This window comes from Notamacropus eugenii, chromosome X (assembly GCF_028372415.1).
Source record: "Notamacropus eugenii isolate mMacEug1 chromosome X, mMacEug1.pri_v2, whole genome shotgun sequence".
Classification (NCBI taxonomy): Eukaryota; Metazoa; Chordata; class Mammalia; order Diprotodontia; family Macropodidae; genus Notamacropus; species Notamacropus eugenii.
This window is the reverse complement of record NC_092879.1, coordinates 57,813,442-57,830,707: the sequence shown is the minus strand read 5'-3', so window position 1 is coordinate 57,830,707 and position 17,266 is coordinate 57,813,442. Positions and strand designations below refer to the sequence as shown.

The following is a 17,266-nucleotide window of genomic DNA, read 5'->3' as shown; positions in this document are numbered from 1 at the left end:
TGAAGGAAGCACTTAGAAGTAGCAGCTTTGATTTCCTATTACCAGTCTATAAGAATAGAAATGTGATCATCTCTTTTGAAAGACAGAGTGGGCATTTACTGAGACCCTACTGGGTAGTACTTTACTAGGCACTACAATAGGTTACAAAGAACTACACCTGAGGGCTAGACCAAGAGCTATATTAATCTCTCACTGAATACTTACTATTAATAATGGAAGCTATGACCCTTAGAGAGTATCTTGTGCACATTGCAGAAGTCAAAATCAAATTTAATGCAAATAATGGCAAAAATTAAATTAAAAACCCCCATCACACTAACTTTTGATGCCAGACTATGTATCATCAAATATTTTCCTGTACACTGTAGGTTCAATAAAATTTAATGTTCTATTTTTTGGGAAAAAGAAGAAAAAGTATATGAAAAGCCCAGATTCTAAAGAATTTAAGTCTTTAGAGAAGACAAACTCTTTCAGAAAAAAAGCCTTATGTATTTAAAAACTTACAAATTAAATTCATATGCCAATTTTAATATTCCAAAATTAGTTTTTATTTTTTCTATTATCATATCAAACACCAGTATACATGCAAGGATTTGACAGAAAAACAAATTTTGTCCAGTTCACTTGAACTGTACTGGCTCAAATAACAAATGTTTTGAATTCTCTATTAAGTATTGACTTGAACAATAATTTCAAAACTACAAAGTTGAAGACATTTGATGAATATTCATATATTCATGAAACACTACTAGTAATTACCCTGAAACTTAGAAGAGAAATCCAACAAAACTCAAATCTATAGAGCACACGTAAAAGGTTAAGTGTCCTGTGTCTTCGGTATCGCCATGTCCTGTATTAATTGAAACTTTCTCCATTACTCCCTTCCTCTTCTGTTTATTCTTTTGATGTGTTACTTATTCTCTGAGAACTTTTTCCCTGCTGCTAGGGTCATGCTTCCAGAGGCAGAACTGGGAACTGATGAATGAGTTTCTTTCAGGACGTTAGGATACCCTAAAAAAAACTCCAAGCCTTTCAGTCGTTTTTCTTTCTCTCTTGGTATCTCCTCAACCTGTACATAAATAGAAAATATTATTCAAAGACACTTCAAGCCAAAACAAGTGCCAACTTTCCATGTGGTGCTTCCAAACTTACTACATGGTACAGCAGTTACCTTAAGTAACTCGAGAGTAATGAGAACCATTAGAAATAGCTCAAATAACTAACTTCTTCAAAGCTAGGATTACTACAGAATACCACAAAGTAGTTAGTTTTAATCATATCACAGAGGTTAGCTGTAGCAAAAAGAGACAAGTTGATATAATAAAAAAAGCTACCACAGAATCTGGAAAGAGTATAGGAGACTGAAAAGGGGAGTTGGCTTTATTAGTTTTTTCGACAAAGTATGAAATTCATATAGGATTTAGTATTCTGATAAATTTATGGAAGAAGTCCATAAGCATTAATAACAGGTAACAATATTACAACTATCAAATTCGTAATTTGAGTAATATCTAATCTCAACTCAGATAACTGATATTTGGCCTTTAAAATCTGACAGAGGATCAGTTTCCTTAAATGACTGTCAGGCACTCCCTATATTTCAACTGAAATTGAGATCACTGATGAAAACAAAAAAAACCAACTTATAACTCCAAATGGAAAGAGAACTGTTTGATTCCACATTGCTACTACTTTTACCTACCATCTAGCTATTCCAAGCAAGACTCAAGATTTAGTTTCTACTTCTTCATTTTGGTCTTTCATTGTAGAAGACCATGATTCATACCTCTCATACCTCTCAACCCCTCCCCCAATGTCATAGGTACAAAATAAGAATGAAAATGACTTGTTACATTGTCATTGTTGTGTTCGACCTTCATTGCCGAAGAAGACCATGCCATCAGAGAAATGATGACATGACTTGCGCTTGACTTTGTTTTGAGTGAGGGAGGACTGTGCAGGTCACCAGCCTCACTTCTCCTCCGGAGACATCTGGATCCAGTGACCAGATATTACTGATTAAAGAGAACCTAAAGTCTAAGAGTGAAGACCTATTATAATCAGTATCCTTATGTCAAACAAAATTCTGATAATTTCATTTTTAATTTTCATCATTAATATCCAACCTGAACATAGGACATGGGGAGGAGATAGGCAGAAGGAAAAGGGAGACTGGAAAGCTATAGCTCTCACCTGATAATCTGTCACACCATCCCATACTTTCACATTTAGCTGACGACCACCAAACCACCTCCCGTTGAGGGCTTGAATACAGAGATCAGCTTCTTCTGGCTCCTTATATGCCACAGAGGCCACCCCATCTGGGTGTCTCTGGAAAGGGACAAAAAGGGCATAATTAAAATGCACTCCCCCCCCCCCCCCCCAACTAATCTAGGTGGGAGAGACAAAAGATTTCAAGCACTTCACATGTACTGGGGATCAACAATGGTTGGTCTATTTACTGGCACACTTCCTGGTTCTCTTCCCTGATATTTGGCCTATAAAATGCGGATTTAAGGAGTGTTAGGAAAGTTCATCCGGATGCTGGGTCTGCCCCACCTCCAACCCCCTTCCCCTTGGCAAACTTTGTTTTGGAGACGTTCCAAATTATTTACTAAAGGGCCATGACTAACTAAGAGTTGTACAACAATTAGTTACCTGCACCCTAGAACATCTCGAGGTCCCCTTCCCCATACCTTTTTTTTAAAGCAATTTCTCAATGCTCAGTACAGGGAGGGGGAGAGAAAGGGCTCTTTGAAGTGCTATGACTTATGTGAAAGTTGGCAAAAGAAGGGAAGCACAGAGAAAGGAGAATGGTTTGTAACTGAGAGGTAGTTTGTACATTTGGAATTCGATTTCAATTTCAGGTTTGGGGCTTCTTTCTGAAACAAGGTAGAAGCTGCCACAGGCGTTTTCAAGTGTCTTGGTAGATGGGAAGTCTCATGCTTAAGAAAGCCAAGATAAGGAGGGAAACTGGCAAAGAGGTGAGAACTGGTTGGGCGTCCCCCTGATTACTCCTCAATTTTAATTACTCCTCAAATTTAACCTTCTGTCTTCTCCAATAAGAAATAAATATATTTCAACAGGAAAAGTTGCTGTTAAAAACAAGGGTTGGTGTTTCAAAGCATGTGGGTGGGAACTACAGAGGGGAAAACATTTTCCTTTGTCAAAATGCAAGGTCAAGGGGAAATATGCAAAGGGGGGGGGGTAGGGTGGGTTACCACAGACCAAGTTTTTTCTGTCCTTTCCTGAATCTGGTCAGAGGTCTAGCCCTTATGTTGAAGGAAAATTATCTAGGCGGATAAAACTATCACTAATAAATGCTTATTTCTTGACAAGCACCAGATGGCCTTATATGGAGTGCTGGTATACATTGATAAGCCTCTTCTGGTTCCTTATAGGGCACATTTCTCATCATGCAGTTGTTTCAGTTGTATCTGACTCTTGGCAGAGACACTGGGGTGGTTTGCCATTTCCTTCTCCAGCTCATTTTATAGATGAAGAAACTGAGGCAAACAGGGTGAAGTGACTTTGCCAGGTCATATAGTTACTGTCTGAGGCCAGATCTGAACTCCAGGGCCAGCATTCTAGTCATTGCAGTGCCACCTACCTACTCTACAGGACACATACTTGTGACTAAATAGGAGAGTTAGCCGGACCTGTGCTTTTTCTTGGCTTAGGGAGCTCCTAGATGAGGAGACTCCTCTGTCAATACAAGCTGGGACTTTGGGGAAAACTTATGGTCTTTGAGTTGCCTGGAGCACAGAGAAATGAAGCAATTTTCCTAGGGTTCCACAGCAAAGACCTGAGGCCAGGCCTTCCTGGCTGTGGGGACAGAGCCCTTCTCTCCACTGAGCCTCTTTATTACTAGATAAATAGGTCTATTAGGTAGAAAGGGATTCCAAACTCTGTGTATACATTAAGGCCTGTTAAGATGGAAGACCGATTATTTTCAAGTAATTTTTGAACAATTGGGTCATGCACTTACATCAAAGAGAAGGACCTTCTTTAGTTGCCCAAACTTTTCACATTCTGTTTGGAGATCTTCCTTGATCTCATTTAGCACTAATGGATCCTCCTGCAAAGATTGCACATGGTTAAACACATTTCTGTTCCAAATATAAAGCTTTCAAACCCATTTCCTTTCTTAAAAAAAGAAATGAAGCTAGAATACTACCACAAGCACACTCTGCTTTTATAAAATGGTTTTGTGTATATTACAGAAGTCAAAATCAAATTTAATGCAAACAATGCAAAAATTAAATAAAAAACTCCCATCAAATTAACTTTTGATGCCAAACTATGATAATTATCAAATATTTTCCTGTATACTGTAGGTTCAATAAAATTTAATGTTTTGCTTTTCAGGGAAAAAAAGGAAAAGTATATGAAAAGCCCAGATTCTAAAGAATTTAAGTCTTTAGAGAAGACAAACTTTTTCAGAAAAAAGTCTTATGTATTTAAAAATTTACAAACTAAATTCATATGCCAATTTCAATATTCCCAAATTAGTTTTTATTTTTTTCTATTATTATAAATATCAAACACCAGTATACATGCAAGGATCTGACAAAAACAGATTTTGTCCAGTTCACTTGTATTGTACTGCTCAATTAACAAATGTTTTGAATTCTCTATTAAGTACTGATTTGAATAAAAATTTCAAAACTGCAAAGTTGAAGACATTTGATGAATATGCATATATTCGTGGAACACTACTAGTAGTTACCCTGCACCCTGGGAGAGAAATCCAACAAACCTCAAACCTATATAGCACAGGGGTTAAAGGTGTCCTGCTGTCTTTCTCTAAAATGAAATATGAAAATGCTGCTTAAAAAAACAACAACCAACTTCTGAGCAGAAAGAGTCCTTAAAGAGATTTTAAATTAAAATCAGATCATAGTAAAGATACAGGGATTGTTCTAAAGTCCTGCAGTAAAAAATTTCAGAGCCATTAAAATTTCAGAAAGCCATCTCTAGCCATTTATTATTTTCCAGGCTTTGTTTTTTTCCCTCTGGGAGCCAGTGGTATTTCTTTTTTCCTGATAGAAAGAGAAGTTGCTACCTCTTAAAAAAGGTCTAGTTCAGGCAAGGAAACTTGTGGCCTTGAGGCCACACATGGCCCTTGAGGACCTCAACTGTGGCCTTTTGACTTAATCCAAACTTCACACAAGTTCCGGAATTGTTCTGTGAAGTTTGGATTCAGTCAAAGTCAGATGCACTTGAGGACCTAGAGAGCCACATGTGGTTTCTAGGCTGCAGGTTCCCCATCCCTGAGTTGGATACACTTAAGAGTGAGGCTGAAATATACCCACTGTTGGACCTCAGTTTTCAATCTTTTCTCAGAGCTCCTTGTTAGCCGATATATTCTGAATAAAGCTAGAAATTATATATAGAAGATCCTCTCATGTCAAAGAAAAATGAACGTTTGTCATTTGCCCTGATGTGAAAAAGTAATTTTCAGCTCATTACTTCTAACACTCTTCAGCTGTCTGGCATATAAATGTACCCCAAAGGGGAGGGGAGACACTTGTTACTTTCAGAAACCCCCACCTTATCTGATGATTCAGATCAGCTTTAACTGAGAACGCCTAGTGCAAATACTCTCTATCCTTTAGAAAACTCAACTTTTCCTCACCAAAAGCAATCCAAGGAAAAGCAGGCTCCTATGCTGAGCACTTGCAACAGAAGAACACAACCTCAAATGTGTTCTAAGTCTTTTAAGTCATTTTTTCAAATGCACAGACCAACCTGCATGATGAAAATGAACAATGCAGAGCAGCTTCTAAGTCAGAAGGCACCTGGCTATTCTATTTGAATTCTAACATGATCAAAGGAGAAACAAAGTACCTAGCAGGTCATAGGTCAAAGGAGCCAAGATCAGGAGCTGGCAGGAACTTTGAGGCCACTGAGTCCAGCCTCTTCATTCTACACAAGGGGAACGTATGGCCCAAGAAGGTGAAGTGACTTGCCTGAGATCACAAACCTGGGAAAGGGGCTAAAGACAAATGAAGGGACTCCCGTGCCTACCATCCCTACCATTGGCACACAATCAAAAAGGGCAGACATCACCTCTGTATCCCAGAGAGGAGAAATGGTGGAGACTCCTTTACTGAAGAGACCTGGGTTAAATTGAAGATATGAACTGTGAATTAACATCTACTACATCTCTTTCCCTGCTTCTCTGCTTTCTCTGGATCAGTGTAGCATGGTGGAAAAAACACCAGGTTTGGAATCCAAAGACTTGGGTTTAAATCCTGGTTCTACTACTTTCTAGCTAGTGACTGGGCCAGGTCACTTTACCAGTCTGGGCTAGGGAGTTGGATGGGAGGACTGCTAAAGTCCCTTCTATAGTTTCCCATGTTCTGATCCTAGAATAACTATCTACCTGGGCATTCACTACCACCACAAAGTCCTCTTCATAACTATGAATTTCGGGATTCTCGGAAAATAGCACCTCACTAAATAACCGGTCTTAACACGTCACAAATCACCCCTGTCCAAACCCAGAGGCATTTATCGCCCTCTGTCTGGAAATCTTTTAATAACTGTTTTTCATCGCTTTCCCCAGTTAGTTACTTGAGGCTCTAAGTTCCAGCCAAGGAGCAAAAGAAAACCTGGATTAATTTCATGGCTTTGCCATTTGAATCTGCATGCCTCTACTACTTATACAAGTGAAATTGGTCAGTTGGAGTGACATTGACTTTGGAATCCTCCAAGAAATCATGATGTGGCCCATCTCCCAGGCTGCTGAGCAACGTTCAAGAAGGCACATGCACACTGAGAGCTCTATAAACGTTAAAGAACAATTACTATCATGACAGCAAAGTATCCGCTAGGAAGGATTTAGACTCCTCACCTCAAAATCCTTTGGATGGAACATGTTCCTGATAATGACAACCTGCTCATGTCGCATTCGAGCTGTGCCAGTTTTCTTCTCAGGCCACCAAGTCGACTGTCTGACATAAATGAACGATAAGAAGATAATGTGGCTATCTTTGCATTTGGGCTTTCTCTCCAATGTTTATCGGAGAAAAATCTCATTTGTTAAAATTCTCCCCCCACTGGGCAATCGATAGAGACAATAACTTTGACTTTAATGTAAACACAAATCCCTATTTTCCTCAAGTTACCATTCATCAGAGACCATTTGGAAATAAAAATAAACATGTGCTGCAGGTCCCAGAAACTCAGATCCTGAGAGTAGCCCAGGGCTATCCTTTTTGTTTGTTTTTTTTTCTTGCAGAATCACTTCTGGTTTATAAAGTTTGTATTTATTTCAAAATGCCAATGTCATTTGTGAAAGACAGCTTACTTACACCAGTAATTGTCTTTGAAGTCTCTTTTGGCTTTATGGACACACACAAAAAACAAATTCCCCGTGCTGCATTCACACATTCACTCACTTGAGACACTAAGAAATCATGGGGCTTATAGCTAAAAAACTGTGCTCATCCTTGACTTTCTTTTCCCTAAGGGCAAATTCACCAATTTCACTACAATTTTAGAGTTCCTCTAAAATTGACACAAATATATTACTTTGGCTACTGTCTAAAAAGAGCTTGAATTTTACAAAGTGTCAGTTTCCTAATGATTATCTATTCCAATTTTGGGAGCTGGATTTTAATAAACATCTACTTAATAATTTCTTAGGTAAAAAAATATAAAACAACCAGTATCATGCACAGTACTTAAAAAAAAATCTTTTCTTATTTATATTGCAAATAAATGGAATGCATTTCTAGCACTGGAGGGGAAAAAAACCAGCCTCCAATCTCCCTGTTGTTAACCATCCCCTGTAAGATTCTTGGTCATTCTCTAGGAAAGAATGTCATTGTACAGGTGGCATTTATATGAAATCATATACATATGTTTGGAGGAATAAAACAACCCAATTCCTATCACCAAAAGTTGTTAGCATGTCTTAGCTACGATACTTCGTTTGAAAAAATAATGCCTGCAGGAAAAAGTCAACACCAACTTTTGTTGCAGAAACATCTTTTTCTTGTAGTCTTTGCATTTCTTCTTCTTTTTACTGGCATCATATTCCCCCTTGAGCTGAAACTTTGCCTTTTCGACATGCACTCTGTGGCCTCTGATCTCATCATCATCTAGAAGCTTTAATGCTAGACAGACAGATTCTTTCTATTTGAAGGTAAAATAAAATCTGTTACTTTCTATTCTGAAACAAGAGAAATCATCAAAATTATTTCCAGGAGAGATGCACATCCCAGAAACATACACCAATATGTAAACTAATTGGGTGCAGTGGAAAAAACACTGAGTTATTGTATGTCAGGAAACTTGGTTTTGAGTCCAAGCTCTGACACTAACTAGTTAGTGTATGGCCTTAACTTCCCTTCTCATAGCCTCCATTTTCTCATCTGTAAAATAAGGGTGGTTAGACGAACAAGATTACCTCTAACATCCCTTATTGCTTTAAAATTTTATGATCCTTTCAGCTAAAGGCCCAGATGACTCACAGGATTGGTAATATCTTGTTTTCCAATTCCTGTCTAACCCAGCTCTATGATCAGCAGAAAATTGCAAGGTGTTTTTATGTGAAATACGTTTTATGGTGTTGGTTGTTACACGAATGGAGAGTACTGTTAAAGTAGTGCTCAAAGCTTTGCAAGTAGAGCAGGCAGAGGCAAGGAATGAAATGACAAGAAGGATTCAGCAACGCTTGGCCTGAAAGATGATACTCTGATATTCGAATCCCTACTTACTGATGTCTCTCTACCTCTCAAGCTGCCAATGGAGCAATTTTCAAAGTCCTCCATTATCTCCAAATCAACTTTCTTAGAGGCCCCATTTCTTCTTTAAAAATACCATCTGGTCCAAATTAATCTCAACAAGCATTTATATATACACTGGGGAAAGAGTTTAATAATCCTAGAATCAACTTGTAAAATGTCTATAAATTTTCTTTTATTTGATTGCATAATACTTTTGTGGTGATTTCCAAATCCATCAATTCAGTACCCAGCTCAAAAACCCCTACGCTACACAGCGTTTCTTCCATGACTGTTCAACCCCAGCCTCACTTGGATTTTCCTTACCCCACTCTACATGCCCTCAGTACACCTATATTTAATCTGGGGCAAGGGGGGACACATTATTTCGTTCTTCTCAATTGTCAGTCTGCAGCTACTTTCAAGTTGCTGTATCTCATTTTGTTACCACTACTGTTAGACTGCTAAGTTCTTCAAAGACAAGGATTTTTGTCTTCTATTTCTCCCATCTTCTCCAGGAGGTGCTAACCCAGGGCTGAGGAACCTGCGGCCTCCAGGCCACATGTGGCCCTCTAGGTCCTCAAGTGTGGTCCTGACTGAATCCAAACTTCACAGAACAAATCCCCTTAATAAAAGGATTTGTTCTGTAAAACTTGGACTCAGGCAAAAGGCCGTTGCAGAGGGGCTTGAGGCCACAGATTCCCCATCCCTGTGCTAACCCAATGCTGCTTACATGGCACGTGTTCTGTAAATGTCTGTTGATTCTGCCAATTTCCCCTGGAGGTTCATGTTGCTATTAACCAACTCCCAATTTTTATTAACCACACACTCCCTTCTTCACTTAAAAAAAGCAATTCAAAGAAGTAAATGGGAAGGTACGAACTCTTTGCTAGACAAGAAATATTCACTGGTAAGGTCACACAAATAAACTTTACTAAATGTGGTACACATATGCAAGCTGAAATTTCAGTTTCCCTCACACCTTGCTCATGATATTTCTAGATGGTGGACATCATCCGTCAAAGCTTAGTCTTAAAGCAATCTCAAGTTAAGATTCTCCAATCTTCATCTTATCTATGGAACCAACCTTCAAATAACAGCAAAGCCCATCTCCTTTAAGATTTCCTTCTGCATCTTTATACAGCTTGATTTTATATTCTTCTGTTTGGGGATCTTTCATGATAATGCCACATTTGGACATAAGCCGTACAAATTCATCCTTTGTAACATCTGGAGGTAAGCCTGCCAAGTTAACAAAGATGTTGCAATGTGTTTCAGAAAACAGAGAGTAGCTGTAGTTCTCTTAAAAGCTGGTTCATCCAGGCATTCTACCAATCACTAATGCCCATGAACTGATACTGTGCCACTTGATTCTTCAAGAATATTCATAAGAACATTCACTTGACTATATTAAAATTAAAAAATTCTACACAACAAAAAATTAAAAGCAAATTTAAAGTATCACTCTTATCCATCAAATTATCAAAAATAGTTAAAACAAAATTCACCATTCGTGGGTATTTGTATCCCTTAATATCCTTACACAGTAACAGGTATTTTCATTTACTGTTTTTATAAACCACTTTCCACAGTGAAGGAAAATAAAAAGCTAATAACTCAGAAGGTACAGAAGCTGTGATTTTCATGGTAACTACATTTTGCATATATATAAAATTAAACCAACATATCTGGAATTAAGCTGCTCAAAATTTAGGATGTCTAATTGTATGCTGAATCTCAATCACGTAGGATTTTCTAAGAAAGATGTATGTTATTTACTCAAATACATGTGTGTATATATATATTTCAATTATTTATCCTAGAGATAGAATCCAGAGCTAAAAGGGACCTTACAGATCATCCAAAACACCCCTCCCAACTTTACAGAAGAAGAAACTGAGGCACAAAGAAGGCAAATAACGGGTCTGTGCACAAAGTCAGTGTCCAAGGTAGAACTCAAAGCCAGGGCTACCTGGCTCCAAGTCCACCACTCTATTCAACCCTGCATTAGCTGTTCATATATGTATTACCACTGAGTTCGCAGAACTAACTTTGCTTGAGATCCCAAATGAGATGGCAAGAAGAGTTGTACGCTGGGAATTTTACATTTGATTTTTCCTATTCCCAAATTTACCAGTAAATACACATTTTTCACTGTTGGATAGGTTTCCAAATACAAGTAAGCCAAATTTTAACATAAAATATACACACGAAGAAAATCAAAATGATGTTACAAACCAAAGACTTTCTATCATAATGTAATGGAAGATGCCCTTTTCGAAGGTACTTACCAGTAACATAAACATTTGTGTTTTTATCCTCTTCAACTTGAAACCATCCTGAAAATAAAATGAAATTTATGAGGCCCAGAGCACAGACACTTGTTAGGGTGATTTCTCTAAGCTTCCAATATCCTAATTTTAGAGCCAGAAGGTTATAGGTCACTGAGCCAACTCGTGCTCTTTATCTTACAGATGAGGAAACTGGCCCAGAGTGGAAAGGTGACTCGGGGAGGATGGAGGGGGGGACAAGATGCACACAGGGCCAGAAGGACAGAGCTCCAAACCCAGGACCTTGGGCTCTAAACCTGTATTTTCCCTGCTGCCCTGGGCTGTCTCCCCTAGCCTTCACTTATCTGGGCACTTAGATCACCATACAAAACAATTCAAACTCTTACCCTCCTTTGGAAAACGCTTCTGAGCTGTGCAATTTATTTATTTTCAAGGTACTAATTTGAAATGAGAGGTTGGCTTATTTTGATTCCAAAAAAAATTTCCAAAAACTATTTAAAATGACTTATTACTGTTATTTCCTTAAAAGCTATTGCTATAATGCAATACTATTGTGCTAAAAGAAATGATGAACAGGAAGACTTCAGAGAGGCGTGGAAGGACTTATATGAACTGATGCTGAGTGAAAGGAGCAGAACCAGGAGAACTTTGTGCACAGCAACAGCCACAGTGTGAGGAATTTTTCTGGTAGACTTAGTCCTTCGTAGCAAAGCAAGGACCTAAAAAATTCCCAATGAACTCTTGAGGCAAAATTCCATCCACATCCAGAGAAAATTATGGAATTGGATCGCAAAATGAAGCAGACCATTTTCTTTTGCATTATGTTTTGTTGTGTTTTTTTTTAATGGTTTCTCCCATTCATTTTAATTCTTCTATACAACATGACTAAGGTAAAAATGTATTTAATAAGAATATGTGTGTAGAACCTTATATAAGATTGCGCACCATCTCGGGGAGGGAGGGGAGAGGGAGGGGTAAAAATCTAAGATATATGGAAGTGATTGTAGAAAACTGAAAACAAATAAATTAACTAAAAAAAAGCTACTGCTATTCTCCAAAGGTTTAGGGTTAAAGTTTTTTTTTTTTGAGCTATCACATTTTTGTTAAGATAGCTGCTTACCTGATTCAAGCTTTCTTTTTTCTTTTTTCTGCGTTTTTTCAATATTTTGTGTGGCTCTTTTATCTAAAAATTTCTCTTCAGCTTTTACACTGACACCAGTCTCATGCTCTTTTTTTGTATGAGAAGAAGAAGGGCTATCAGCAGGATGTGTAGCAAGGAAACCTTTACTTTTCTAAAAGGAAATTCAAATATGTAAACACATCCTAACTTCGTTATTCCCTAAATCACAGTATTACAAATTATGGTAAATGTAGATGGGCTTCTAGCAACAATAGTTACAGCAGTGAAGTGTACAAAAGCCAGACCACTTGAACATACGGAAAGCATATGTTAATAACAGATGATTGGTGGGCAACCAGGATGCCAGAAGAAATTTTGAGCATAAGGGCACTTCTGAACTCTCTTGGCACCTTTTCCACTTTGCTTTATACACTGTTTCATGTTCACTTTTGTGAGTGGATATGAATACATTTTACCTAGCTCTGTTTTTCCATCAAAAACCTTATGTACTATAAGAGGAACAGATGAAATATATGTGATCAGGCTAAAGTTCAGATAGGCAGTTCATTAAGTTTTAGTCACAATATCGATCACACACATATGTATGTATATGTACATGTACACAAGTGTATATATACATACAACTATACAGTATATATTATATTTAACATATGTATTTACTATTTAATAATTTTAAGTAAACACAGAGATTTAGAAAGGTACGATGTTTTACCGTACAGGATATGGATTCAGACTAAATTTTAGGTTTGCCTCATTCTCACAAAAATGGCACTTTATCAATGTGTTTCAAACTAAAATGAGGACAACACTACCAGGTTGTAACTATCTACAGGTAAAATATCACTGCACAAAAGAAAAACTGTAGTGCTATCTTAATGCCAAATCAATTCTTTAGTCCAATCAATCTTAGGAATGAGGAAAAATTAGAAGCTAAAAGTTTGTAGAGAGGCAGACTTATGCCTTTTATTTTTAATATGATGAATAAGTCAATCAAAGATCAGACTATTGTAAAAGTTACTCAAAATTGCTCAAAAAGTACTCAAAAAAGGTGGTTGAAAAAATGTGAACTTGAACTAGTTTTATAAAGACAGAAATAAAGTACAAACAGAATGGGTTACTAAGATTCAAGGAAGTTTAAATACGTACAGGATATCACTAGAGTCTTAATAAAGTTTTTGGCTTTCCAAAAGTTTTAATAGCTACTAATAAGCTTTAATAAAAGGAAGAGTAGGAGGAAGAGGAGAAGAGGAAGGAGAAAGAGGAAAAAAAGAGGGGGAAGGAAAAGAATGAGAGAAGCTCTAAAAAAGTTTAGTAGCATAACACTTCACTTAAGATTTTGGAGCAACCTGTATATACGTAATTATGGAGTTCTTGTCATCGTAGGTTCACAAGCCAGGCAGTATGTTCTTGGGTCCCTTTTTTCCATCTATGCAGGACTCATATTCTATTTTTTTCTTTTTTGTATAATCTTAATTTTTTAAATTCTATACTTGAGAAAAATCAACAAACGAACATTTTCAATTTTTTTTTTTTACAACTTTACAAATGTTTTATGTGCATCCTTTCCAAAGTATGGTATATGAAACTGTGAATCTCATTTCATATAGCTTGCTTTTTATTACGTATACCTTCCATTCAGCATGGTTATTCCAAACCACTTTAATTGCTGCCTCTGAACCTCCTTCTGATTTCTTATTTTCTTTAAATTTCTCATAGGATGCGCTTTTCTTTTTTGTTTCTGGATCTCATGTACCTAACCCATTCCACTTATCAACTTTTCTTCGTTTTAGCCATTACCAAGTTTTGATAATTATTGCTCTATAATTTGAGGTCTACTATCGTGAGGTCCCCTTCCTTCTTATGTCTTTCTCCTGCCCCTTTATTATTTTCCTTGAAATTCTTGATCTTTTGCTCCTCTAGATGACTTTCTTCCCCAGCCTTATAAAGTAACCTAATGGTAGTTTAATTGTTATGGCACTAAATAAGTAAATTAATTTAGATAGCATTGTCACATATTGCATGATCTAATCATACATACTATTAGACCATACCAATGTAGTCTAATCATAGACAATTATTATATCTCTAATTAAAGCCTGCCTTTATTTCCGTAAAAATCTTTTACAAGTGTATGAACATAATTCCTGTGTCTTCCAAATATTTGATCCATTCTGTAGTTATTAAAAAACATTTTTTTCCATTCAACTTTATTTTCAGTTTCAGATTCTCACCCTGCCCCTACCCCCTTTCCCAGGACTCATACTTTAAAGATTTAATTTTTGACACTTCTAAATTCTAGCGCCTTCCCTCTCTGAATTATTTCCTATTTATCCTGCAAATAGCTTGTTTGCTCATATTTGCTTGCTTGTCTCTCCCCTTAGACCGTGAGCTTCTTAAGGGGGCACGATCTTTTGCGTCTTTCTGCATTCCCATTGCTTAGAGCGCATGGCACATGGTAGGTATTTATTAAGCATTAATTTAAATAATATTATTATTATATCATATCATATTATAATTATATTGTATAACAATTTGTTAATTATATAAACAATTATTATACGTTAATTGTATATATTATATAATTATATATAATAATAAATAAAAATAGATTAAATTAATTTAATGCTTAATAAATACGTATTGACTGACTTATCCGAATACACAGTTTTGGATTTCCTCTTTTTCAAGTAGGAGGTAACATTTTGGGCAGAACTGCCAAGAAATTCAAGGTACTCAAATCCAACACTGTTTGGAAAAAGCCATGCATTATTATAATTGGAAAAACTCTCCTCATCTAAGTCTCTGGACGTACTCTCGGAATTTATAGAGCTCAACTATTCACGCCCACAGACAAAATTAAAGCAGAAAGCAACAGCAGCGCATTCGAAAAGTGCAATCCGAAGATGGTTCTTAAATTGGAAGCCAGTCTGCTCACCAAGTCAACAATTATCATAGCGATCGTAAGTTTTCGCCTAATCACGCCCAATTTGAAGATCTGATACCCTAAGCGGCCAAGGAAGGTCCCTTTTGGGCTCAGACACTATCTAGTTTTGGGGGGGAATAAATCGTAAGCCCGGGAAGAAATACAATTAAACAAATGAAATGAACTGGCAACGGAGCAAATCGAAGCCAAGCCTGGAAAGTTAAGATTATGGAAGGTGACCAGCAACTTTGGATTAGCGTCCAACAGCCGCAGCTGCTGCTCACATGGCGTCCCATCCCCACCCCCTGAACCCCCAGCCCTGGCGTCCTCCAGCCACGAATACCTTGGGAAACCAAGCCTTCTTGTCCCAGTCCCACTCGTAAGCAGTGCCATCGGTGTGGTCCACGTAAATGTAGGGCTGAGTGCCCTTGGGCACCTCGCGGCGCTCCTCCGAGAATTTCTGGTGCCCCAGTGGTTTCTTCTCGTCGCGCCCGCTGCCGCTCATGTCTCCCCGCTCCCAAGAACCGTGCCCGGAAAGGAAAAGCCGAGATAAAGTCGGGGAGGAGGTAGGATGGGAAGGGGAGGAGGTGGGACCGGCCGCCGCTGCTCGCTCCATCCCGTCCCCGCCACCTGCTTCTATCCCGACCGCTTCCCGGCTCCGGACGGGGAAACTCTCGGGAAGTTTGGCTTTCCCGACCACGCACTCTCTACCCCTACCCCTCCCCATTCCCATCCCGGCAGGAGACTCGCTCCGACCCCCGCGCTGGCCAGCATACCTCGAAGGGCATAAATCTTGATACCTGGTACCAACGGAGACTTCACGCCCGGGGAAAGCAAGTTAGGAGGCAGCAAGAGCACTGCAGCCAGGAGCCGATGGGGGCGTGCTGGCCGTGGCTCCAACTCTACGGTCCGGACGTCCCGAGCGCCACCTTCCAACAGGGTACCACCTGCTCCCACCGCGAGCGGACGCCGCTGGAGCCAATAGCGTATCCGTGGGGCGGACTCCTCCTAGTTGTCTCCGCCTCCCCGTGACGTGAAGAGTCCTCATTGGTTCCTCTGGTAAGGGCGGGACACTCGGACCGATTGTTTTCCGGTTTGGGCTTGGAATGTCTTGACATTCCACGGGGCTAGGTTGGCAGTGCGTGTCTTGAGATTCCACGGGGCTAGGCAGACGGTGCGGAGTGCCCGCGCTTTGGCGGGAGGGCGTATTGGAACGCGCCGAGGCAGCCTTTTCAGCTAGCTGGGCGGGGCTGAGGGAGCTCTTGGCGCTGTGTAGAGCGTGTCTTATTGAGCGTGTAATAAAAAGGGGGGCGGGGAGCTGTCCGACCGAAGGGTGACTCTCAAATTGGGGTCTCAGTCTGGGAAGGCGTGGCTCCCTGGGACCGCCGGGGACAGCTGACGTGCCCAACTGGTTCTCTTTCTTCTTCAGTTGAGCCCCCTCCCCCCTTTTAGGCTCCTACTACGTGCCAGAGGCAGTGCCAGCCTCTGGAGCAGTCTCAGTCTTCAAAGAGGGTTAACTTCTTCAGAGGGGATATAGCTAGTTCATTAAATATACTCGATGTAACTTCAAAAGGAAGTGACTGACTAGGAGAGAGTGCAGGATCAGGAAAAGCCTCATGTAGGGGGTTGGGACCCAAGCCATCTTTTCGAAGTTGAGATTCTAAGAGGCAAAAGGGGTAAGGAGCATTAAGGAGCCACTTGGGCAAAGTCAGGGAAGCAGGAGATGGGGCAGTCACATTCGGAGAACAGCTAGTTGGCCAGTTTCGAACAGGGAAAGGGAGTGATGTGAAACATAACTATAGAAGTTAGTGGGAGCCAGCCAATGGAGGGCTTTAGATGCCAACCTGGGGAGTTTGTATTTTCTCTTAGAGGCAATAGGAAGCCGTTGAAGTTTTGAAATGCTCATATTCCTTCATGACATAGTCAGATCTGTGTTTTAGCAGCTGGAACACTTTTCCACTGGGTAGAGCCATCAATGTTGGGCAAATCAATTATGCCTTTTCTCTAATGCAGGCCACTGAGCAAATTTTGCCCTGGAATGAATTGTCTAGGTCTGTTCTGGGATATCCTTGTGATACTAAGGGGCAAGAGGAAAGGGGTATGCTCCAATTCATAACATCCCTTACATCCTGCTGCTGACATCACTAATTAAGAGGTCTTGCCACAGATATGAAAT

General features: G+C 39.2%; 1 protein-coding gene across 3 annotated transcripts; it reads right to left on the bottom strand.

Annotated features, from left to right (window-relative positions):
• Positions 1-524: 524 nt before the first annotated feature.
• On the bottom strand, positions 525-16,171 carry HTATSF1 (HIV-1 Tat specific factor 1). Of its 3 annotated transcripts, none has more exons than XM_072627121.1 (10): positions 15,891-16,171; positions 15,434-15,604; positions 12,147-12,318; positions 11,027-11,074; positions 9,823-9,977; positions 7,982-8,145; positions 6,860-6,959; positions 3,989-4,078; positions 2,194-2,331; positions 525-1,069 (listed from the first exon to the last, which is right to left on the bottom strand). In XM_072627121.1, exons 2-10 carry the CDS (start codon positions 15,593-15,595, stop codon positions 911-913), a joined length of 1,188 nt encoding a protein of 395 aa, XP_072483222.1. In that variant the 5' UTR covers positions 15,596-15,604; positions 15,891-16,171; the 3' UTR covers positions 525-910. The 3 variants fall into 3 exon arrangements, with proteins under 3 accessions (XP_072483222.1, XP_072483221.1, XP_072483220.1); XM_072627120.1 differs by having other exon boundaries at positions 15,867-16,139; XM_072627119.1 differs by lacking the exon at positions 15,891-16,171 and having other exon boundaries at positions 15,434-15,859.
• Between the last annotated feature and the right edge of the window lie 1,095 nt (positions 16,172-17,266).

What these genes read in the sequence shown, in the direction of transcription:
- HTATSF1 (XM_072627119.1), bottom strand. Translation starts at nt 15,823, where the DNA reads ATGGGAATGGGGAGGGGTAGGGGTAGAGAGTGCGTGGTCGGGAAAGCC. An exon ending in CACAAATGTTTATGTTACTG is followed by an intron (nt 9,978 to 11,026) that starts GTAAGTACCTTC and finishes TTAACTTGGCAG; the next exon opens with GCTTACCTCCAGATGTTACA. An exon ending in GGCTTTGCTGTTATTTGAAG is followed by an intron (nt 8,146 to 9,822) that starts GTTGGTTCCATA and finishes ACCTTCAAATAG; the next exon opens with AAAGAATCTGTCTGTCTAGC.